At 41.4% G+C, this 18,537-nt stretch overlaps 1 protein-coding gene across 1 annotated transcript; it reads right to left on the reverse strand.

The window, feature by feature from the left end:
• Window positions 1-4,521: 4,521 nt before the first annotated feature.
• Window positions 4,522-16,036, reverse strand: LOC104446286 (vestitone reductase). Its single transcript, XM_039313381.1, is given in 7 exon segments — window positions 4,522-4,639; window positions 4,641-4,661; window positions 4,750-4,945; window positions 6,835-7,005; window positions 7,008-7,184; window positions 7,187-7,357; window positions 15,919-16,036. Coding segments are annotated over 7 exon segments (972 nt in total).
• Between the last annotated feature and the right edge of the window lie 2,501 nt (window positions 16,037-18,537).

Raw genomic sequence — 18,537 nt, forward strand, 5'->3', positions numbered from 1 at the left:
CCACCGATATGAGAACACAAAATGTTGAAGACTGAGCGCTAATATGCCGGTCATTCCTGCACAGTTGAGATTCTAATCCCTAGATAAACAGATTTCTACTTCACGAGAGATCAGATCATGACACCGACTCATGAAAATAGTTAATCTTTGTCATTTACATGAAAAGCGCAATATTGTTCAAGTTAAAGATCATTAGGCCACCATATTAGGTGGTTAATTTATTGTTCAATCTCCACTTTTTGATGGCTGTAAATCTATTTATAGGAGATGCGGAAGAGAGATGTTCATCAAATCTACGGATTATGAAGCATGAAAAGCGATTGAAGATGGACAAGACATTGCACCTAGAGAGGAACTACCTAAACTACAAAGACAGTGCTCCAACACCGACAGAAGTCGTCAATGGAATATAACGTGCGAAACGGGCGGCAAAGGAGATGTGGTATAAATTGGTGGTAACCCATGTGGAAACCAGCAAAATGAAGAAGAGCAAAATTATCTCTCTTACAACTAGTTGGGAGATGTTCAATTTGGATGAAAAAGTATGCATACTCGTTTAATCATACTACTGTGCAAGAACTACCGCTGCTTGGCAAAATATATGAAAATGCAGAATCGATTCTTCTGTTGGGCATAGCGTCAAGATCCTTTTGACTCATAAATTGCTTCGAAAGTAGTTCAAATGTCCTCCAGATTCATGGCAGTCTAAGAGGGATGCAATATGAGTAGAAAGCATCTTGACGCTATGCCAACCGAAGGATTAATTGGATCAGTGAAGACTAAGAAGTTGAAATAGGACAATTCAGGTGGAAACGCCAAGAAGAAGAAATCAATTGCTCTCGAAGCTAATGCTCATGACTCAAATGAGGATACCGACTCTTCAGGTAACGGTGACTGAGACTATCATACTTACTGGAAAAATTCGAGCGTTCTCTCCAGAACTTTAGAGGCAAAAAAGTATCACAGAACAACAATGGAAGTGACGGACACAAAAAGGATGCAACTTGCTTTGATTGTAAGAAAGTCGGAAATATCGAGATCGACAATCCCACTAACAAGAGAAGGAGGACGAGATCAAAGAAATACAAGGCAAAGAAATCGAGTTGGAGCGGTCTTAGTATCTCAACAGAAGGGGAGAGAGAAAAGGCAACCTTGTGTGTGATGGTCGATTCCCATGCTATAGAAGAGGTAAACTCTTGATTGTGATGCTTTTCGATGATGATTTTGATTTTGCATTTAAAGAAATGTGTGTTGACTCGGGGAAATGGTTCTTTAAAGAAACAAAATACTGTTTTGAATGAAGTAATTGTGTTTTATACAATGTTCCCCATAAGATCAGGGCGAGATACTTGATATAGAATGGATAAAAAGAGAAGGGAGATGTTATTGTCTGCGGCATTCTACCAAAGTGTAAAATGAGACGTTGAATATTACTAAAAATAATAAAATTTGAATTGATCTGGCAAATTATTTCCGGATATTAATTGTTGTCGAGTGTTGACACCTAATATTTTAGAAAATAATAAATTAAATGAAATTCAGTTTTTGAAAATCTTTGTTGTTGAAAATATACTCTCATTTCAAAATTTAAAAGAAAATTAACCGTTTGATTTTTGGAGCCATTTCTTTGTTGAAGAAGTTGAGTGAATATCGCCGGATCTTCAACAATTTCAAGTCTTTCCTCTATAAAAAGGAATGCGAGGTTTCAGAACCGGGGTTTTCTCTTCGTCTGGATCGAAGGAAAATAGGAAAAACTGAAGAAGAAGAGAAAAAAGTCAAAAAAAGGTGAAAAGAGAGGAGAGGATAGAGAGGATTTCATTCTGTGGAAATAGGAAGTCTTCTTTTTCGCTTTTGCTGATTTGTGGCAGAAGGAAAAGAGGTCAGAGGAAAAGAGAGCAGGAGGAGAAGACGTGAGAGTGACAGGAGAGAGAAAAGGTAAAAAAAAAAAAAGAGATAAAAAGTTACTGTTCATCTTCTCCAGAGCCTCCCCGTCCGCATCCACTCGACCGGTCATCCGGACCTCCGCCGCTGCCGACCCGCGTCGCTCGCCGCCCCGAAGCCAGCTGCGACCGCCGCGCCGCCCGACGTCCTGCTGACCCGTGTCGCTTGCCGCCCCGAGGCCAGCCGCGACCGCCGCGTCTCTGACCCGCGTCGCTCGCCGCCCCGAAGCCAGCCGCGACCTGCTGCTCGCGCTCGCCGACGCCACCCCTGCCGCTCGTCCGTGAGCACCGCTCGACACCTCTGCAACCGCCCGTCCTCCTCCGTCGCCGCACCACAGCAGCTCGCGTCACAGCCGACGCCCCTGCTCCGCCTCCACCGGCAGCGCTTGACGACCCGCGCCACCTTCGCTCCGCTCGACGCCGCGAGCAGCGACCTGCTCCCCTCCACTTGCAGCGCCGTTCGAACGCCGCCCCTGCCTGCGCCTCTGACCGCCCGAACACCAGCAGTCCACTGCACCTCCGTCAGACGTTCCGACGACGGTGCCTCAGCCTGCTCATCTGCACTCAGCCGACGCCTCTTCGCCTCAGCAACCCGCGACCCCGCTGCACGCCGCTCGGACCTCCATCTCAGCAGCTCACCTCTGCAGCAACCGACGCCGGCTCCACGCCCAAACAGAACCATTTGCTGCCTCCTCTGTTTTGCTGCAGGTCTGGTTACTGCCGAACCTCGCCGGAGCTCCGATGGACAGCCCTTGTTCCGAACGGCGACCCATCACCGAACCACCAGCTGCTCCTCGCCATTCCTCAAGCCAACCGTGAGTTGGACCAGGTGATTTTCTAGATATTTGATTTCATTTTTTTTTTATATATTCTAACTTGATTTGTTTTGATTTATTTTCATCATTAAGAAATTTATAATATTAAGTTATGATAATCAAAATATTGACCCGCGAGACGTCGGGTTAGATTTTTGATTATTTCGACTTTTTTATGGCGAAATTCATGAATTTCTTTGCATCATTGATTCATATTAAAATGCCATTGATTTACATGGATGGATTTTTATTTTAGCGTGTTATTATTTGCTCATTACGTGTCATGCATCATATTAGATATTTAGGTTTATACACATTTCGCATTTGAAGCAACGTATTTTAGTTTCTTTTTAAGATTCATGTGGAATTAGAATGATTTTCCTTTAATAAAACCAAAACACAAAAAAAAAATATTTAAAAAAAAAAAACAAAAAAAATTGTTATTTAGGTTATATAGATTTTATGATGTGCACACCACATGTTGCGCTTTAGTTAGTGGGTCATAGGTTAATGCTTTAATATTCTCGTCGTGTAATTTTTAGTATTGCATCATTATCTTTTAAAGTCATTTAAAAAAGAAAACACAAGAAGATCATTTCCTTGGTTAGTTAATAGGTTAATTCATAATTAATCTCATATCATCATTATTTAGCATAGGTTGCATATATGAATTAAAAATGAATCATCATTAAAATAAAATCATAAAATAGCATGCATATAGAAATATCATGTCATTCATCACATATCACGTAGCACATGCATATTTAGGATTATATAAATTAGATTGCATACATATAGTAATAAGTTTAAGTCATACCATATGAATTGCATCTCACATATCATTAAAGTAAAATCCATGCATATCAAATTTAGATTAAGATTGCATATAATTAACATTTAAAAAAAGAAAAAGAAAAATTAGGTGTCATGTCATTTAGAAAATCATGTTTAGGGCATGCATTTTTATTAACATTTTTTATTGAATGTTATTTTATTGATTGTGCACCCGCATGATCACCATTTGTATGTTAGTAGTTTATGTTTAAATTAATCAACATTGCCTGCTAAATATTTTTGAAATTAAAATAAAAGGTACCGAAAGGGCATTAGACTAATCTAGCGTAATCATGTCCCCGGACTTATTGAATCTCTGGCTCGCAAAAATAAAGTATTCTCCCATACTTTATTTGGGTTTCTAATTAACCCTAATTGATTAGTGGCGGCTCCAAATTGAATAGAATTGCATGTTTAAATATATTAATTTCAAGTCGCGATTGGTAGGACCTAGGAGGGTCCGCGCCAAGTCTTTAGACTTAGTAATCCATTAACCTAAACTTTAGGATTGCCCTTGAAAATTTAGGTCGCGACATCGAGCATTGAAAATGACCCATTTGCAGTTTGATCTTAGACCACATGGCAACATCGATAGCGCATTAAGCATAAGAAACAGGGATTGCTGACACTATTGACGAAGAACAAAAAATGCATATGCAGTGATCAATGCTATATAAGGGCAACATACTCTCAGTACTGCAACATCAAATACGAAAGAACGGAAGCATATAATATTGAGATTATTTATGCGGTTTATTATCCTGAGAAATTAGTTTTCACAAGCCATGCTAGATACATGGTACGTGTTTTCTCGACATGTTCCTTTATTTTTTTTGTCTGCAATTTTTCTCAAAGGACTACATGAAAATGAACCCAGACATTCGGCCTGGCCTGCATACCGAATTCTGCTAGATGCATGGAATGCAATTAATCTAGAGATAACCCTTTTCTTTGCAGCACCGGATGGCTCCATCGAACATGTCCTCGATCCCGTACTTATACTCGAAACCGGCATCCAATAGCTTCCTCGACGCAAGGCTGGCGAACCGGGCCTTTCACTTCCTTCAAGGACCTACAAAGATTTGTAAAACTCTGCTCTCAGTTCAAGAACAGCAATGGTAGATCTGTTAGATTATAAAATGAGATATGATAGGACTTACTCCGGCGAGGGTATCTGAAACTCTGGGTATCTTTCCGAGAGAAACTTGGACATCTCTTCGATGGTCATCATGGCCGAGGAACATATGTACCGCCCCTTGGCGTCGGGGTGCTCGAAGAGGAAGATGTGTGCTCTCACCACATCGTCCACATGAACGAGACACATTTTGAGGAGAAAAGAGTAGTCGTTCTCATTCCCTGATGATTTCGAACGGGATTTATTGCAGCCAAATTAAGATTTTAAGAAGGGTGTGTCATCGAAATGAACATGAACATATGCATGGATAGATAAAAGTCTTGTCTTCCTTTGGCTTGTATTTGATATTGGACATGGGAACATTGTCAAATTATGGAATTTCCGCATCTGTTTGGTGATCAAATCAGTCAAATTCATCATGAATTTGACTATAATATGGTACAAGAAAAATTGTTCAAAAAGTCTTAAACCTATTATACGCAGGTCAATTTAGTCCTAAATATTTTTATTTCCATATTATCTATTGAATTCAAACCTAAACTTTATTTACAATGTGCAGATTTAGTCCTAAATCTTTGACAATATGTCAATTTAGTTTTACACATTTCAATTGTGTCAATTTAGTATTAAAACATTTTAATAATTTGCTAATGTGGTCATTCCGGTCAAATATCCAAATAATATGCTTATGAATGAATTGACAAATCAAGACGAGTGCTAAAAAAGTCATAAATATATTACATTGGTAAGAAGTCAGTCTCAAAGTTTTTGATTTGATCAATTTAATACTAAACTACTTTGGTACCACTTGAATTTATATGGCTAATTTAAAATGGAAATTACTAACGTGGATGTTGATCATTCTATATGACACGACTAGTGTTCACGTGGACATTTTCTAAAAATTTAATATTTTTTAAATTTTTAAATTTTTTATTTTCCCTTTCCTTTTTTTTCTTCTCTTTCTTTTCTTCTTTTTTTTTTCCACTATGGCCAGCGAGGGTGGCAAAAGCAAGCCAGCCACCGGCGAGGGTCCCAGCCCTTGTCCGGCCTCGCCTAGATAGGGGAGATGAAGGAAAGGGATTCACTTCTCGCCATTCCTTATCTATGTTGAGCAAGAGTAGGTATGGCAGAGAAGACAAATCCCATGTAAGACGTGAAGATGAGGTGCGGCTGCCTCATCAATGCGATCGAGCGATTGCCTCCCACAATCATCGATTCTTGGAAGCGCACACTCCTCAAGTCGGCTGACTTCAAGACCTCTTTCCTCTCTTAATGCGCTTCTTCTTCTTCTTGAGATTCACCTATCGGGTGAATCTCACTTGATGCAGAGCAAGGCATGCCTCGCTAGGGCCTCGTCGACAGCAAGTGAGGCCACTTTCGCCAACGGCCGGCTAGGCTATTGGCAAGGCAGCCTCACCCGGTGGTTGAGGTGTCCTCATCCACGGTTGCTTGCACCTCGCCTTCATTTGGCGAGGGCTAAAATCCTCATCAACCACGGTGGAAAGGAAAAAAAGAAGGACAAAAAGAGGGAAAAAAAGAAAAAGAAAATAAAAATAAATAAAAATATGAAAAAATTTAAAATTAGAAAAATGTTGACGTTAATGCCAACCATACCATGTAGGTTGATTAGAGTCTTTGTTAGTAATTTTGGCCTAAATTAGTCGGATAGACTCAATTGATACCAATATGAAAATGTTTATAACTAAATTGGTCCAATTAAAAGGCTTAAGTTCGAATTGATACCAATGCAAATTGCTTAGGAATTTTTTTAGTGTTTTTCCTTAGGAAATTTTCAAAAGATTTAAAACAAAATTGATACAAAGAAAAATTTAAGACTAAAATAGCAAATCTTCAAATAATTTAGGACTAAATGATACATTAAAAAATTTAGGATTGAATTGGCTATCATACAATAAGTTTAGGAATTTTTGAACAATTATCTCGTATGGTACATGTATTATGATAAGTTATTGCAAAGTGTATATGCCATGTAAATTAAGATTATATGAATCATTAGTTATGAGAGTTCTACTGTGAATCACACATTATCAACGGTCCATATAAACTTAGCTTAAGGATCGTGTGATATGTTTTGTGCAGCACATACCTAATACCAAAGCCAGCGCAATCTGAACAGATCCGGCGAATTTGGGACAAATGAAGGGTCCATGGACCAACGTGGGAACCACTGTCACCACTTCCAGCCCGTGCCTCTCTCCGAACTCGAGAACCGCCTTCTCGGTCAACGTCTTTGAGATTGCGTACGAGGCTGCAAGCATCGGCACTTCTCGAGGGACTTGACATCGCTCCGGTGTCCTCATCCCGTATCTCGAGCGTTGGAGTTGTTAAATTGAACTGCAGCCGAGCTTGAAGTGTACAAGACCCGCTTCATGGTCTTGGAATTCAAGCAGGCCCTCGGGATGCCTAACGCTCCATCAATGCATCTTTTGGTGACGACTCGCTCGGCTCTCTGTCCTCAAAGTCCACCGGGGTGGCGACGTGGAAGACTCCGACACAACCATCAATGGCTGGGCCGAAACTCTTGGGATTGCCGAGGTCAGCGATGAGGATTAGGAGCCTTTCTGATGCTCCTGGTAGATTTTTCAAGAAGTCGGTATCTCTGCTGCCATCTGATCAGAAAGTACTTTTAATCGCGTCATGAATAAAACCTTCCAACACTTAACTGGACATCAACGCTTCAATGGGAGAAACTGGTCCAGGAAAAATCCACTAATGCAGCACTTGACTTATTCAGAAAATACTCTAGATTACACCATAAAACTCAGCAAAACATGGACTGCAAGAAAAGCTGATTCAAGAGATCCTATTCTAGCCGCCACCGCATACGGTGCATGTCTTAGTCAATTAAACTGTTAAGCTATCGTTATGTTCCTTAAATAGCTCGAAGATCTTCCTAATTGATTTCGTTCAACGGGTAAATTGGAAGAATTCCTTTAGTAAGTGCCAATGGGTGTGATGGCATGAAGGAGTATATAAAGAAGACGTTTCAGTTGTTCGAGTGTGTGCGTGATAGAAGAATTCCAAAGTCTGAAACTTATTGTTCTTAGTCAATTAAACTGTGAGCGAAATCTTGTACGCAAAAGAAAGTCTATATTTTTTAGAGACCTTGAGGAAGTGTAGTAGAGTCTCTATACTGTGGAATTAAGGAAGAGCTTCACTGTAACAACTCTTTTGTTTTATAGTGAAATCCAGCTAGTTGGTTGTCAGTGCAGAAGAGTGGATGTAGGTTTGGATTAAGCCGAACCACTATAAACTTTGTATTTATATTCTCTTCTCTACGCTCTTTTACTTTGATCGTAACTCGTTTTGTTTACAAGAGACGAATTTCATTTTCATAATTTATTGTTGATTAGTGCTACACACTTATCTCGTAAAATTGCTTCTACACCTATTCACCCCCCTCTAGGTGCTTGTACTAGCTTTCACACCCAAGGGGTTTTTAGCCCCGAAAGTCCTTTGGGAAAAATTTTAGGCGCTTGGTTTAGTATTTGGAGGTATGCTTGGGGGAATGCTAGCATTTGGAATGCTGAAGAGGGGCTTAATGATTTTTTTTCTTCCAATATTGCCCTCACTGATAATTACGTTTTCCTGTTTTACCCTAAAAAACTACAATTCATTGTCTTCCTCATTGGTCTTGTTTCTTCAAGACTGAAGCTCAACCGGCCAGAGCGGGTTGCCCACGCACTGCCGTCATGTGGGTCACGGCCTCAGGCGGTGTCGCTTGGGTCGTGCGACCCACGTGATGGGCTTAACGGTGCTCAGCCGGCCAGATCTGGTTGCCACACACCGTCGTCACATGGGTCGCGGCCTCAAGCAGCGTCGCCTGGGTTGCGCAACCCACGTGACGGGCTGAGTGATGTTAAGCCGACTAGATTTGGTCGCCACGCACCACCGTCGCCACGGCCCCGGGCGGTGTCGCCCCGAGGGCGCGCGACCCACGGACGGTGATGCGTGGGTCGCGCGACCCGTGCGACGCTGCTTGAGGCCGCGACCCACGCGATGGTGGTGCGTGGGTCGCGCGACCCATCGCCTCCTGCCACCACCGCCACCACCCCTGCCTCCCCACCACAGCCCACCGGTCGCCTCCCCCACCATCTCCGGCTCCTCCCAATCGTTCCCCTCCTCTACGTCAACATCTCCTCCTCCTTTTTTTTTTTATCCTTTTTCTTTTCACCTCAAAGCTACTTTGCAAAAAATAAAAGTTCCCAAACACTTCAGCATTCACCAAATGCCCTTCTTCTAAAGATACTTGGGGAAATGGCTTTGCATTTCCCCAAAGTTGAACCAAACGGGCCCTAAGCTCTCTCTTGAATTAGGCTTTTCATTCTAAGTGAAATAGATTGAAAACCAAACTTAGAACTCAACCGTGCATGTGTTTTTAGGGTGAGTAAGACAGACCGATTGAGCAATTGGACGAGGAACCGCTCAGACTGGACTGAATTGGCCAGTTGGGTCCAATTCCTGAAAGTGCCAATCCATCTCTCAATTCCAAGGGGGAATCCAACTAACAGGACTAGACCAACACATAATAAGAATAATGCATTAGTAGAGAAGAAAATTTACCCCATTGGTCCAAATCTCATAAATTAAGATGTGTTGGGCCTCAAATAATGCAAAATCAATCTTAGTCTCAAGTGTTTTTTCATATTTTAAATTTAATATATCTAAATAATGACATTAACGATTTCTTTTTAGTATGTGATAATATTTTTTACTTGTAATTATTTATATTTTATTATAATTTATTTTTTCATCATATTCATGAAAATTGATAGTGTGGGTCATCTTAAGATTTTATCTTTCAATTTAAGCTTGCAATAAAAAACATGAAAAAAACGAAAAAAAAAATTGGGTGAAATGAAACCCCGGTTGAAAAGGTCATCTTGTTTCATCACAAAATGAGCTGTCATTAATTGACCATCACTCCGTCACTTGATGGAGGAGGGTCACCAAGGTTGTTCCCGAGAATCGGTTTGGGACGAGAATCGCGTTTGGTAAAATTTTTGTTCCTGAACAATTTTGGACAAGATTTGAGAATAAAAAAAAAAAAATTGATTCTTCGTCCGAGAATCACCCTCACTCTTCCCTTTTGTCATCCCGGTTGCCGTCCGCCATCGCTCGCCGCTGTCGTTGCCGCCCGCCACCGCCGTCCGCCGCCGGTCCGACGAGGTCACCGGAGGCTCGCCGAGCCGGGCGAGGTCCGGCGAGCTCGGCTGGAGGCAAGCCCGCCCACCGGCGAGGCTCGGCCTGCCACCGGCGGGGCTAGGTGAGCCTCGTCGGCGCGGGCGAGCCTCGCCGGTGGCCGGCGAGCCTCGCCGGGCTGGGGCGAGCCTCGCCGGTGGCCGGCGAGCCTCGCCGGTGGCCGGGCGAGCCTCGCCGACAGGCCGGGGCGAGGCTCGGCCTCGCTAGATCGGGCGAGGTCGAGCCTCGTCGATGGTCGGGGCGAGGCCGGCCGGCCATCGGTGAGGCCGAGCCTCGGCGGGCCGGGCGAGCCTCGCCCGACTGCCATTGAGGCTCGGCGACGAAGGCCGACCTCGGCGAGGGCCGGTTGCGTCCGGCGACCGCCGATGAAGAAGAAGAAGAATAGGAAAAAGAAAAGAAAAAAAAGGAAAAAAAGAAAAGAAAAGAAAAAGTAAAAAAATTATTTAAAAATTAAAAAGAAATTAATTTGGAACATAATCAATTAACACGAGTATCAAACGCAATTCTATTCCAGAATAAAAAATTTTGAATAGTTACCAAACGCGTTTTTTCGGACTCGGTTCGCCCGGGAATAAAAAATAATCATTTCTAGTCGAAATCAGCTCCCGAACAGAATCGTTACCAAACGCGCCCTAAGTGACGGAGTGATGGCATTTTTTTCTTTCGTTTTAATTCTTGCTTATTGACCCACCTTTCCCATTATCTTCCAAAGAAAATATTCCTCTCTGCCTCCTTGTGACTAGATTCTCTTGCCAACTTTTTGCCAAAATAAAATAGAGACAATGACAATCTCCTTTGCTTCTCTCTTCAATCACCGCCACATTTTTTGCCCCTTTTTACATAGTCCGGAAGAATTAATTCCTTTGATCATGCTGGCCAAAATTTACAAGAGAAAAACCTGGAAGATTTCTCTAATTGATTGGTTGGACCTCTTTCTTTTGCCCAAAAAAGCGGACATCTCTTGCCCTCTTTTTTTTTTTTTAAATTTCATCTTCATGTTAAATAAGTGATTGGTTCCATTAGACTGAACCAAACAAGAAACCAATTACCCTTAGTGTGTTTTGAAGTTTCAATGTGTCTAGGATGTGTGGTAAATTATTAATCTAGTCCTAAATTTATCATTCGGATCTCATTTAAGTTTTAAACTTTTCAATTGGATCAATTTAGTTTGAAACACTTGCACATTGATACCAATTCAATTTATCCAGCTACCAACAAAAAAAAAAAAAAATCTCCAACTAATTTAAGCTAGGAATTGCTAATGTAAATGCCAAGCATTCTACTTGACATGATTGGCATTGATATTGACATTTTTAAATAATTTTTGATTTTTTTTATAATTTAATTGTTTTTATTTCTTTCATTTTTTTTTGTGTGGCTACCGAGCTTCTTTCATAACCGTTGTCAGCCACTAGGCGAGGGCTGGCAAACCCTCATCGGCCTCAGATAATGGTCGCGGCCCTTGCCTAGGCGATGCCTTTGCGCTAGCAACACAATGGCCCTTGAGTATTTTCTGAGATCTGAGTTAATTGGAGTATTTGCAGAGATCTGAGTTAATTGGAGTAGAAATGAATCGACCAAAAAAAGCTAGAAGCTACTGCAACTCTGCTGAAATTGTCAACGATGCAAAAGGTGCCCATACGACGTGGTGTGATATAAGTGCATATATTCTCGGCACCGCAATATCAAACACGAAGACGACGATACCAAGATTATTCACGCGGTTTGATATCTCGCACAAAGCCCTCGGATAAATCATATGATATGAACCCAGGATAGATTAGAACAGATTCGGGCGAGCCCGAGCTCACCAGCCCAAGCTCCATTAAAGTCGGTGAGCTTGCAGCTCGCCAGATCTAGGCGAGCCCAAGCTTAGCCAAGGCCTATGAACTTTCAGCTTACTCAATCTTGACGAGGTAGAGCTTGACTGTAGTCGTGGCTTGCTAGTAGCGACGGAGGAAGGGAGAAAAAGGAAAGGAAAGGAAAAAAGAATAGAGAAAATTTAAAATTTAAAATTTCATTTTTAAAATTGAAAATAAAAATCAAAGAGAGAAATAAAATAATTAAAAATTTGAATTTTAAAAAATTCCAAAAACTCGAACTTCTTTTTGCATGATTGTTACGAGATTAAAATCATTTTTCAATAATATCAACAGAAAACATTTTCAATCATATATACTGAATAAAGGAAAATTAATCAGATATTCTGGAAAATACTTTGTTAGAAAGTATTCTCCTATATTATTGAGTTTTTCGTAAAATAAATGCAATCTAAAGAGAGAAATGAACAAGTCTGACTTTTAGGAGGAAAAGAGAAAAAGGATTGAGACTCTCTAATTATATCGAGGGTGGTTTGTTTGAGGGAAAGAGTTCTTTGGGAATCCATTTTCGGATTTTCACCCGTTTGGTTCATCGAAAATAATTAGCCAACCAAAAACATTTTCCGATCAAGAAAAAAATTCATATATAAAATTAGAAAAGCGAATTCCTTAATTTAAGAAGATGAAAACATTTTGTGGAATTGCCCATTTTGAATTTGTGAATATTTTCTTTTTTTTTTTCTATTTCTTTTTTATTTTCATTTATTTCTTTTTCTTTTTCCTTCTTTCTCCCTTTGCCCATCACCGACCTCGGGCAAAGCCGATCTCGTTAGATCCTGTCAAGCTAAAGCCTTGCCAGCCTCACTGCGACAAGGTTGAGCTTGCCTGAGGCCGGCGAGCTTGAGCCTTGCTTGAGACCAATGAGGCTGGACCTTGTCCAAGGCCAAGTCAGCCCTTGTTGAGGCTTGGAGGCCAACGGAGGGAGGAAGAAGGAAAAAGAAAAAAAATAAAAAAAAACAAAATTATTCAAAAAATTATTATTTCCTTTTTACATTCCCTACTTGTGTACCTACATAGTCAACCCTCACATGTTATTGGCAGGGCAACTATAGATGATGATCGCATGCAAAACATTTTCGAAATAATGAATAAAGCTACCAAAAAAGCGTTAAATTAATCTAGTATAATCAAATTCCCAAATCCAATAATTCTCTCATTTGCAGAAGTAAAATGCACTCATATATTTTATGTTTGTCTAATTAACACATAATCGATTAATGGCAACTCCAAATGGTACTAAGTTATAGACTTTGAGAAAGTATGTGCTAAGCGCTTTACCCTTGTGGTTTAGTTGTGGGAAAGTCGCGATAAAATAATATCAACGTGCTAGAATTTTGTAAATATTAGAGCTAGTGGCTTTTTAGATTTGAGATGACTATGCAAGTTTAGTGCTTTATATTGGGCAAGTTTGAAAATTCGAGTTAGAATTTGTGTGGAATTAAGATGTGTTTATTTTGATAAAGTTTTCACAGTTAAATGAAGAAATAATATTGGTGAAAATACTAAAGCTAGAAAATCCATAGGAGGAATAAAGAAAGAACATCTGAACAAGAGGAAAAGAAGGCTGGCCGTATCTATTCCTCTCCCAGCCTGCTCCCAGCCTGAATGTGGCGCAATAGAATTTTATCACATCCTGCCCCAAAATTGGTTGATCACGGGCTCACTCAATTTATTTGGGACTAAGTAAGGATATCTACTTGCATTGGTAAAATAGCCATCTCTATATGTGCAAATGCCATCCCTATATGTGCGTCTTGTCACGACCCTCCCGAATGAGTGGTGGGGAAAAGAGGAGTTTAGAGGTAATGTTGAGTTGAGGGCCAACCGTCCTCAATCGGCGTGAGTTCTTTCAAATTCTTCCATCACCCGAATTTTTATTTTTTATTTTCTGGAAATAAAGACTCGGGTTAGGCCCTTGGGCCTATTCCGAATTTGGACCCGAGCTTGGACCTCGCAGGTCCAGGTCACGAAAACATTAAAGGCCTTATAAACGAAATGGGCTTATTTGCTCAATCCAATCTAAAATCCAAATTTATCAAATCCATTCAAGCCCCCGCTCATCAAGCCTATTCAAGCCCAAATCTTATTAAGCCTAATTAAATCCAAAACTTACTAATCCGACTATGAACTAAACAAGCCCAACTTAAACCCATTTGTCATTCTCTGTTATTACCCCTTTTCTTCTCCTTTATCATCAACGATGTTGTTCCTTTCGGCTGAGTCCATTACACCTGTATTATATATTTATATATATATATATATATATATATATATATATATATTACTTCTATATTCTATACCCTTCCGTACATAATTCTACTCCTCCTTGATTTAAACAGTAGTAGCAGGCTAGCAGTGGCCCAGGGGGTGATGATGAAGAGAGGTAGTAGTAGCCAGCTTAAGCATTTTAGAGATTGGAACTTTGCAACACCCTTTCTCAACTCCTCTGTCAACTAGATAAATTACACATCCCACCAAACGATCTTCATTAAACATTTGAACAAAAAAAAGAAAAGAAAGAGTTGTTCATTTACATTAGCTCCGAATGCAATTCTCTGCAAACAATCCGAAATTCATTTCCTCCGATCACCAGACCGAAGCAAGATCTGATCGTCAGCCAGCTTTTTTATTGTTACTCCTCCTGATCTTCTCGTACCGTTTCAGCGAGTTGCTATTGTCTCCCGATTTCCATCCCCGACCTGAGGTCTCTCGAATCGACTGTGGATTTCATATGGGCCTGATCTGAAGAAATCGTTGGGCAAGCACTCGAAGAGGCAGGCCAAACCGGTAGCCGTCGGTGCGTGGAAAAGATGATCTCGGGGTTGATTTCCAGGATTTCAAGGACGAGTCTGAGTTAGAGACTTAAAGAATTGAGGACGGTGGCAAGTCCGCGTCGAAGAGCTTGTGGAAGGATGGAGATTTGGTCTGGATCCGGCGAAATCTAAGGCGGAGACGGTGAGAGAGTAAGAGAGACAGTGATGGATTAACCGACTGTGATAACATCGAGATGCTTGACATTCCTGTCAAGGATCACGACGTGGAAGTTACCGTTTCAGTCGGTCGAGACTACTATAACTCTTCCGGGTGCGATGAGTCTTCAAGCGACTATCCCTAGCTCAAATTAGCTGAATTCCCCGTATTTAGCACGAAGAACAAGTTCGCTGCAGCCGGTTGTGATTGCCGTGACCAACCATCGTCTATTTGCCAGGAACAAGTTCACCACGGCAGTCTCGGCAAAAAGCTCACGTGTCGCAATTGACTGCGGTGAACATGTTCTTGGTGCCAGCCATGGGGAATTCAGCTAGTGCCGCGGACAATCGCTTGAAGATTGATCGTACCCGGAAGAGTTCTTGACCGATCGATAATGCGGTGCAGAGTACAGCTCTTTACGAAAGTTCGTAACGATTGCACGAACAGCTAAAATAGAGCCCCTATAAATTTATAGCACTTTGGTGGGTTGAAATTTTTTGCTTTTCATTGTCCATATTAATACATATCTGGTTGTGAAAATTCGATTGAATTTGCTTACCGCTTATGATATTATGAAACTTTGATGGATGCCAGCCATAAATGTCCATATCTTTTCTTTTTTTTTTTTGTCAGTTAAATGTCCATATCTTGATATTCATTGATTCTATGCATTGTCCTTCTGGAGTGGTAGTTGATAGTCTGACACGATGAGTACTATGTTCGATTAAGTTTTGAATTGAATTCTAAGTAGTTTACCCTAGAATAAGTAAATACAGCTCAAAGGTTATTATATCAAAGGGAGAAGTACACTATCAGTGCCATAAGTTGTGTACGGCGCTCATTTTGGTGCCAAAAGTTTCCGTCATATCACTTAAGTGCCAAATTGGAGGAAAAATGATCACTTTGATGCAACTGGCAAGAAATTTCGGCCAAAATGATTACGTGGCTTTTATATTTTAAAAAATAAATCGACAATGCCTTTAAATGACGTTGTTTTCCGTCCTCCTTTTTACTGTCCTAAGTGGATGGCCTTGAGAAAACGACCTTGCACAACTCATTTGGTTTTTTTTTTTTTTTTGGATTGAAATTAAGGATTTTTTGTCCGATCCTCGCCTAACACTGGCTGCCATCACTCGGCCGCCGTCGCTTGACCTCCGTCATAGTAGCACCGTGTCCCAAGCTCGGTAACATTTCACCAGCTTCAATGTCCTCAAATTCTTCAAGCCAGGACCGCATCCTGTAGCTTTGAGTGGGCGTGGAGGGCGAGCCTCTAGTGGCTCTGGCCTTTGATCGCGAGCCAGTGGCTGCACACGAGGGAGCACTGGCCCGGGTCGCTGGAGCCTAGGTACTGGAAGACGTAGGTCGGGCACTCGTCGGGGAGATCAGAGATGGAGAGGGAGAGATCGGGGGCGGCGCACTCGTCGGCGGCCTCCCAGAGCACCGGCCGGATCATGGCCTTTGACTTGGCCATCGAGTGACCGTCGTTGGGGTCAAGGTTGGGGTCGAGGTCGGGGCTGCTAAGCACAAGGGCCATTGAGGACGGCAACGGCCCATCGCTGTTGGCTTATCTTCTCTCTCTCTCTCTCTCTCTCTCTCTCTCTCTCTCTCTCAATTTAGGGATTTAGGGTTTTGAATTAGGGGAGAGACACCAAATGGCATCATTTTATTGTTTAAATGTGGATCGTACTTTCCGGCGAGCCACATTAGCTTAAAAATTAATAAAAAAGTGTCGCGTTAGATTTCGCTAACCAGATCGGAGTTGGCACTAAAATGATCGTTTTCAAATTTTTTGGCATTTAAGTGATCGACAGAAATTTTTGGCACTAAAATGAGCGACATACATAACTTATGGCACTGATAGTATACTTATCCCCTATATCAAATATACCCCACAAAAAAATCCAGCTTGCCATCTTTAGCTCCTCAGTCTTCCAATCGCAAAGCGTTTATATGGAACGCTGAATCAAATACGCGTGTATCGAGCACCAGTGAAGGAATCTTTGATGAGTTCTTAGTACTTGATAACTGTCTCCGATGGAAACGATTCTATATCTTGCCATGTTTATGCCCTGCTATTTATGTTGTTTGCTTTGGCCTGTGGTCATGCACGTTGCGCAGATGAAAGTCCGTAGTAAGTGCAAAGAGGCTGTGCTTTCCTAATCCCATTCTGGGTTTTCATTATTCCTTTTGAAAAGCCAAATAAGCGTGTTTATCTAGGGCGGCGCAAGAGACGAAAGTTCAGATAAGCGTGTTTATGCTATATTTCTTAACGTGTTTGCTGTGGCCTGTAATCAGGCATGGTGCTTTCTTGAATTGCCAAGTTTTTTTGACTGAAGAATTGCCAAGTTAAGATAAATTTTAGGGCTGCATAATAATCTTTCGTTGCTAGAAACTTCGGCCATTAGAGAGACAGACTTGCTTAAAAAAAATTGATATGTAATTACTTAGCAAAAGCATTCATATTGAAAAGAGTTTTAACACACTCTAAGCGGTGTATCTATCATGCACATGCGTGGGTCGTTATATGTTAGAAGCCTAGATATTGGCTATTGCTCCACTAATTAGTAGAATCACTGTGGCCATCTGACCAAGGGAAACTGGAAATTGGATTTCAAATGTTGCCGCACATATTTGATTACTTTTGGCTTTCGTAGTTATCGTGAATTCACTTCAACAGAGCTCCTTGAATTCGAGTACCATGCTTCGAGCTCGAACCAGGACTCCAAGCTCCGACCAACTGATTAAATTCCCCAGACATAGCCATCCTGTCGAGATCCTCTCTTGTAGTTACCTTCTTTTTCAAGGACTTGAGGACATCGACAATGGCACGCGCTCAAGCATAGAGTGCCGTGAGCGGGGCGCACAATCAAATGAAAGCTCATCTTTCAGCTCCTCGGCAGCGTGCAATGGTGTGACTCCACCTTCAATCACATTGCATACTCTGTGACCTTTCGTACACTGACCTATCTCCTTGAGCTCATCGTCATCCCTTGGTGCCTCCACACAGCGTGCATCAGCTCCTGCCAGAAACTTTTATTACAATAAACAACGCGAGTTAAGAAACTGAAAAAATGTCTTCAATTATTCGTTTCAAACAAAATTCCATCGATGCATAAGGAGGAAGCACGGTGCTCCATCTTGTAGAATCTTGAAAGGACCGATGAACATTGTCCAAACAGCTTGACCATCCAGCAAATGCTAAGAAACGACAGCAGGATTCACATAGTAAGATGAAAATTTGACAGAAATCACCATTCAAACATTTGAATGGTTAGGATATGTTGCTGCTATTTCCTTTCATTTTCCCTCTCCAGACAGAGTAATAGACAGCAAATGTCTTGACGATTCTAGCCAATGGGTGAAACAACTGAAAGATCTTTGACATGTGATTTCGTGAAGAGCAATCGTATCCCTGCCTGAATTAAACAACTGAGCTCAATCACCTTAGTTCCAACTGAAAAAGATCTAATTTTGACTTCACAAACCCCATTCACGACCAGTCTAAAAATGCATAACTTCCCTAGGATGGTTTCATCAATAAGCATAATCGCTGAATTCCTTATGTTGCAGAGAGCACTCCTTTCCTTTTCCTCTTTTTAATTTTTGGGGACAGGCAGGGATTGTCAAGGGTGATAACGGGTGTCAAAAGCGCAAGGGTTAAAACAGAGGCAAATGGAACTCAAACTAAGAAGTCATAAGATATAATCTACACTTGAATTATGGCAGAAGCTGCACGA

The sequence above is a fragment of the Eucalyptus grandis genome, chromosome 5, assembly GCF_016545825.1.
Source record: "Eucalyptus grandis isolate ANBG69807.140 chromosome 5, ASM1654582v1, whole genome shotgun sequence".
Classification (NCBI taxonomy): domain Eukaryota; kingdom Viridiplantae; phylum Streptophyta; class Magnoliopsida; order Myrtales; family Myrtaceae; genus Eucalyptus; species Eucalyptus grandis.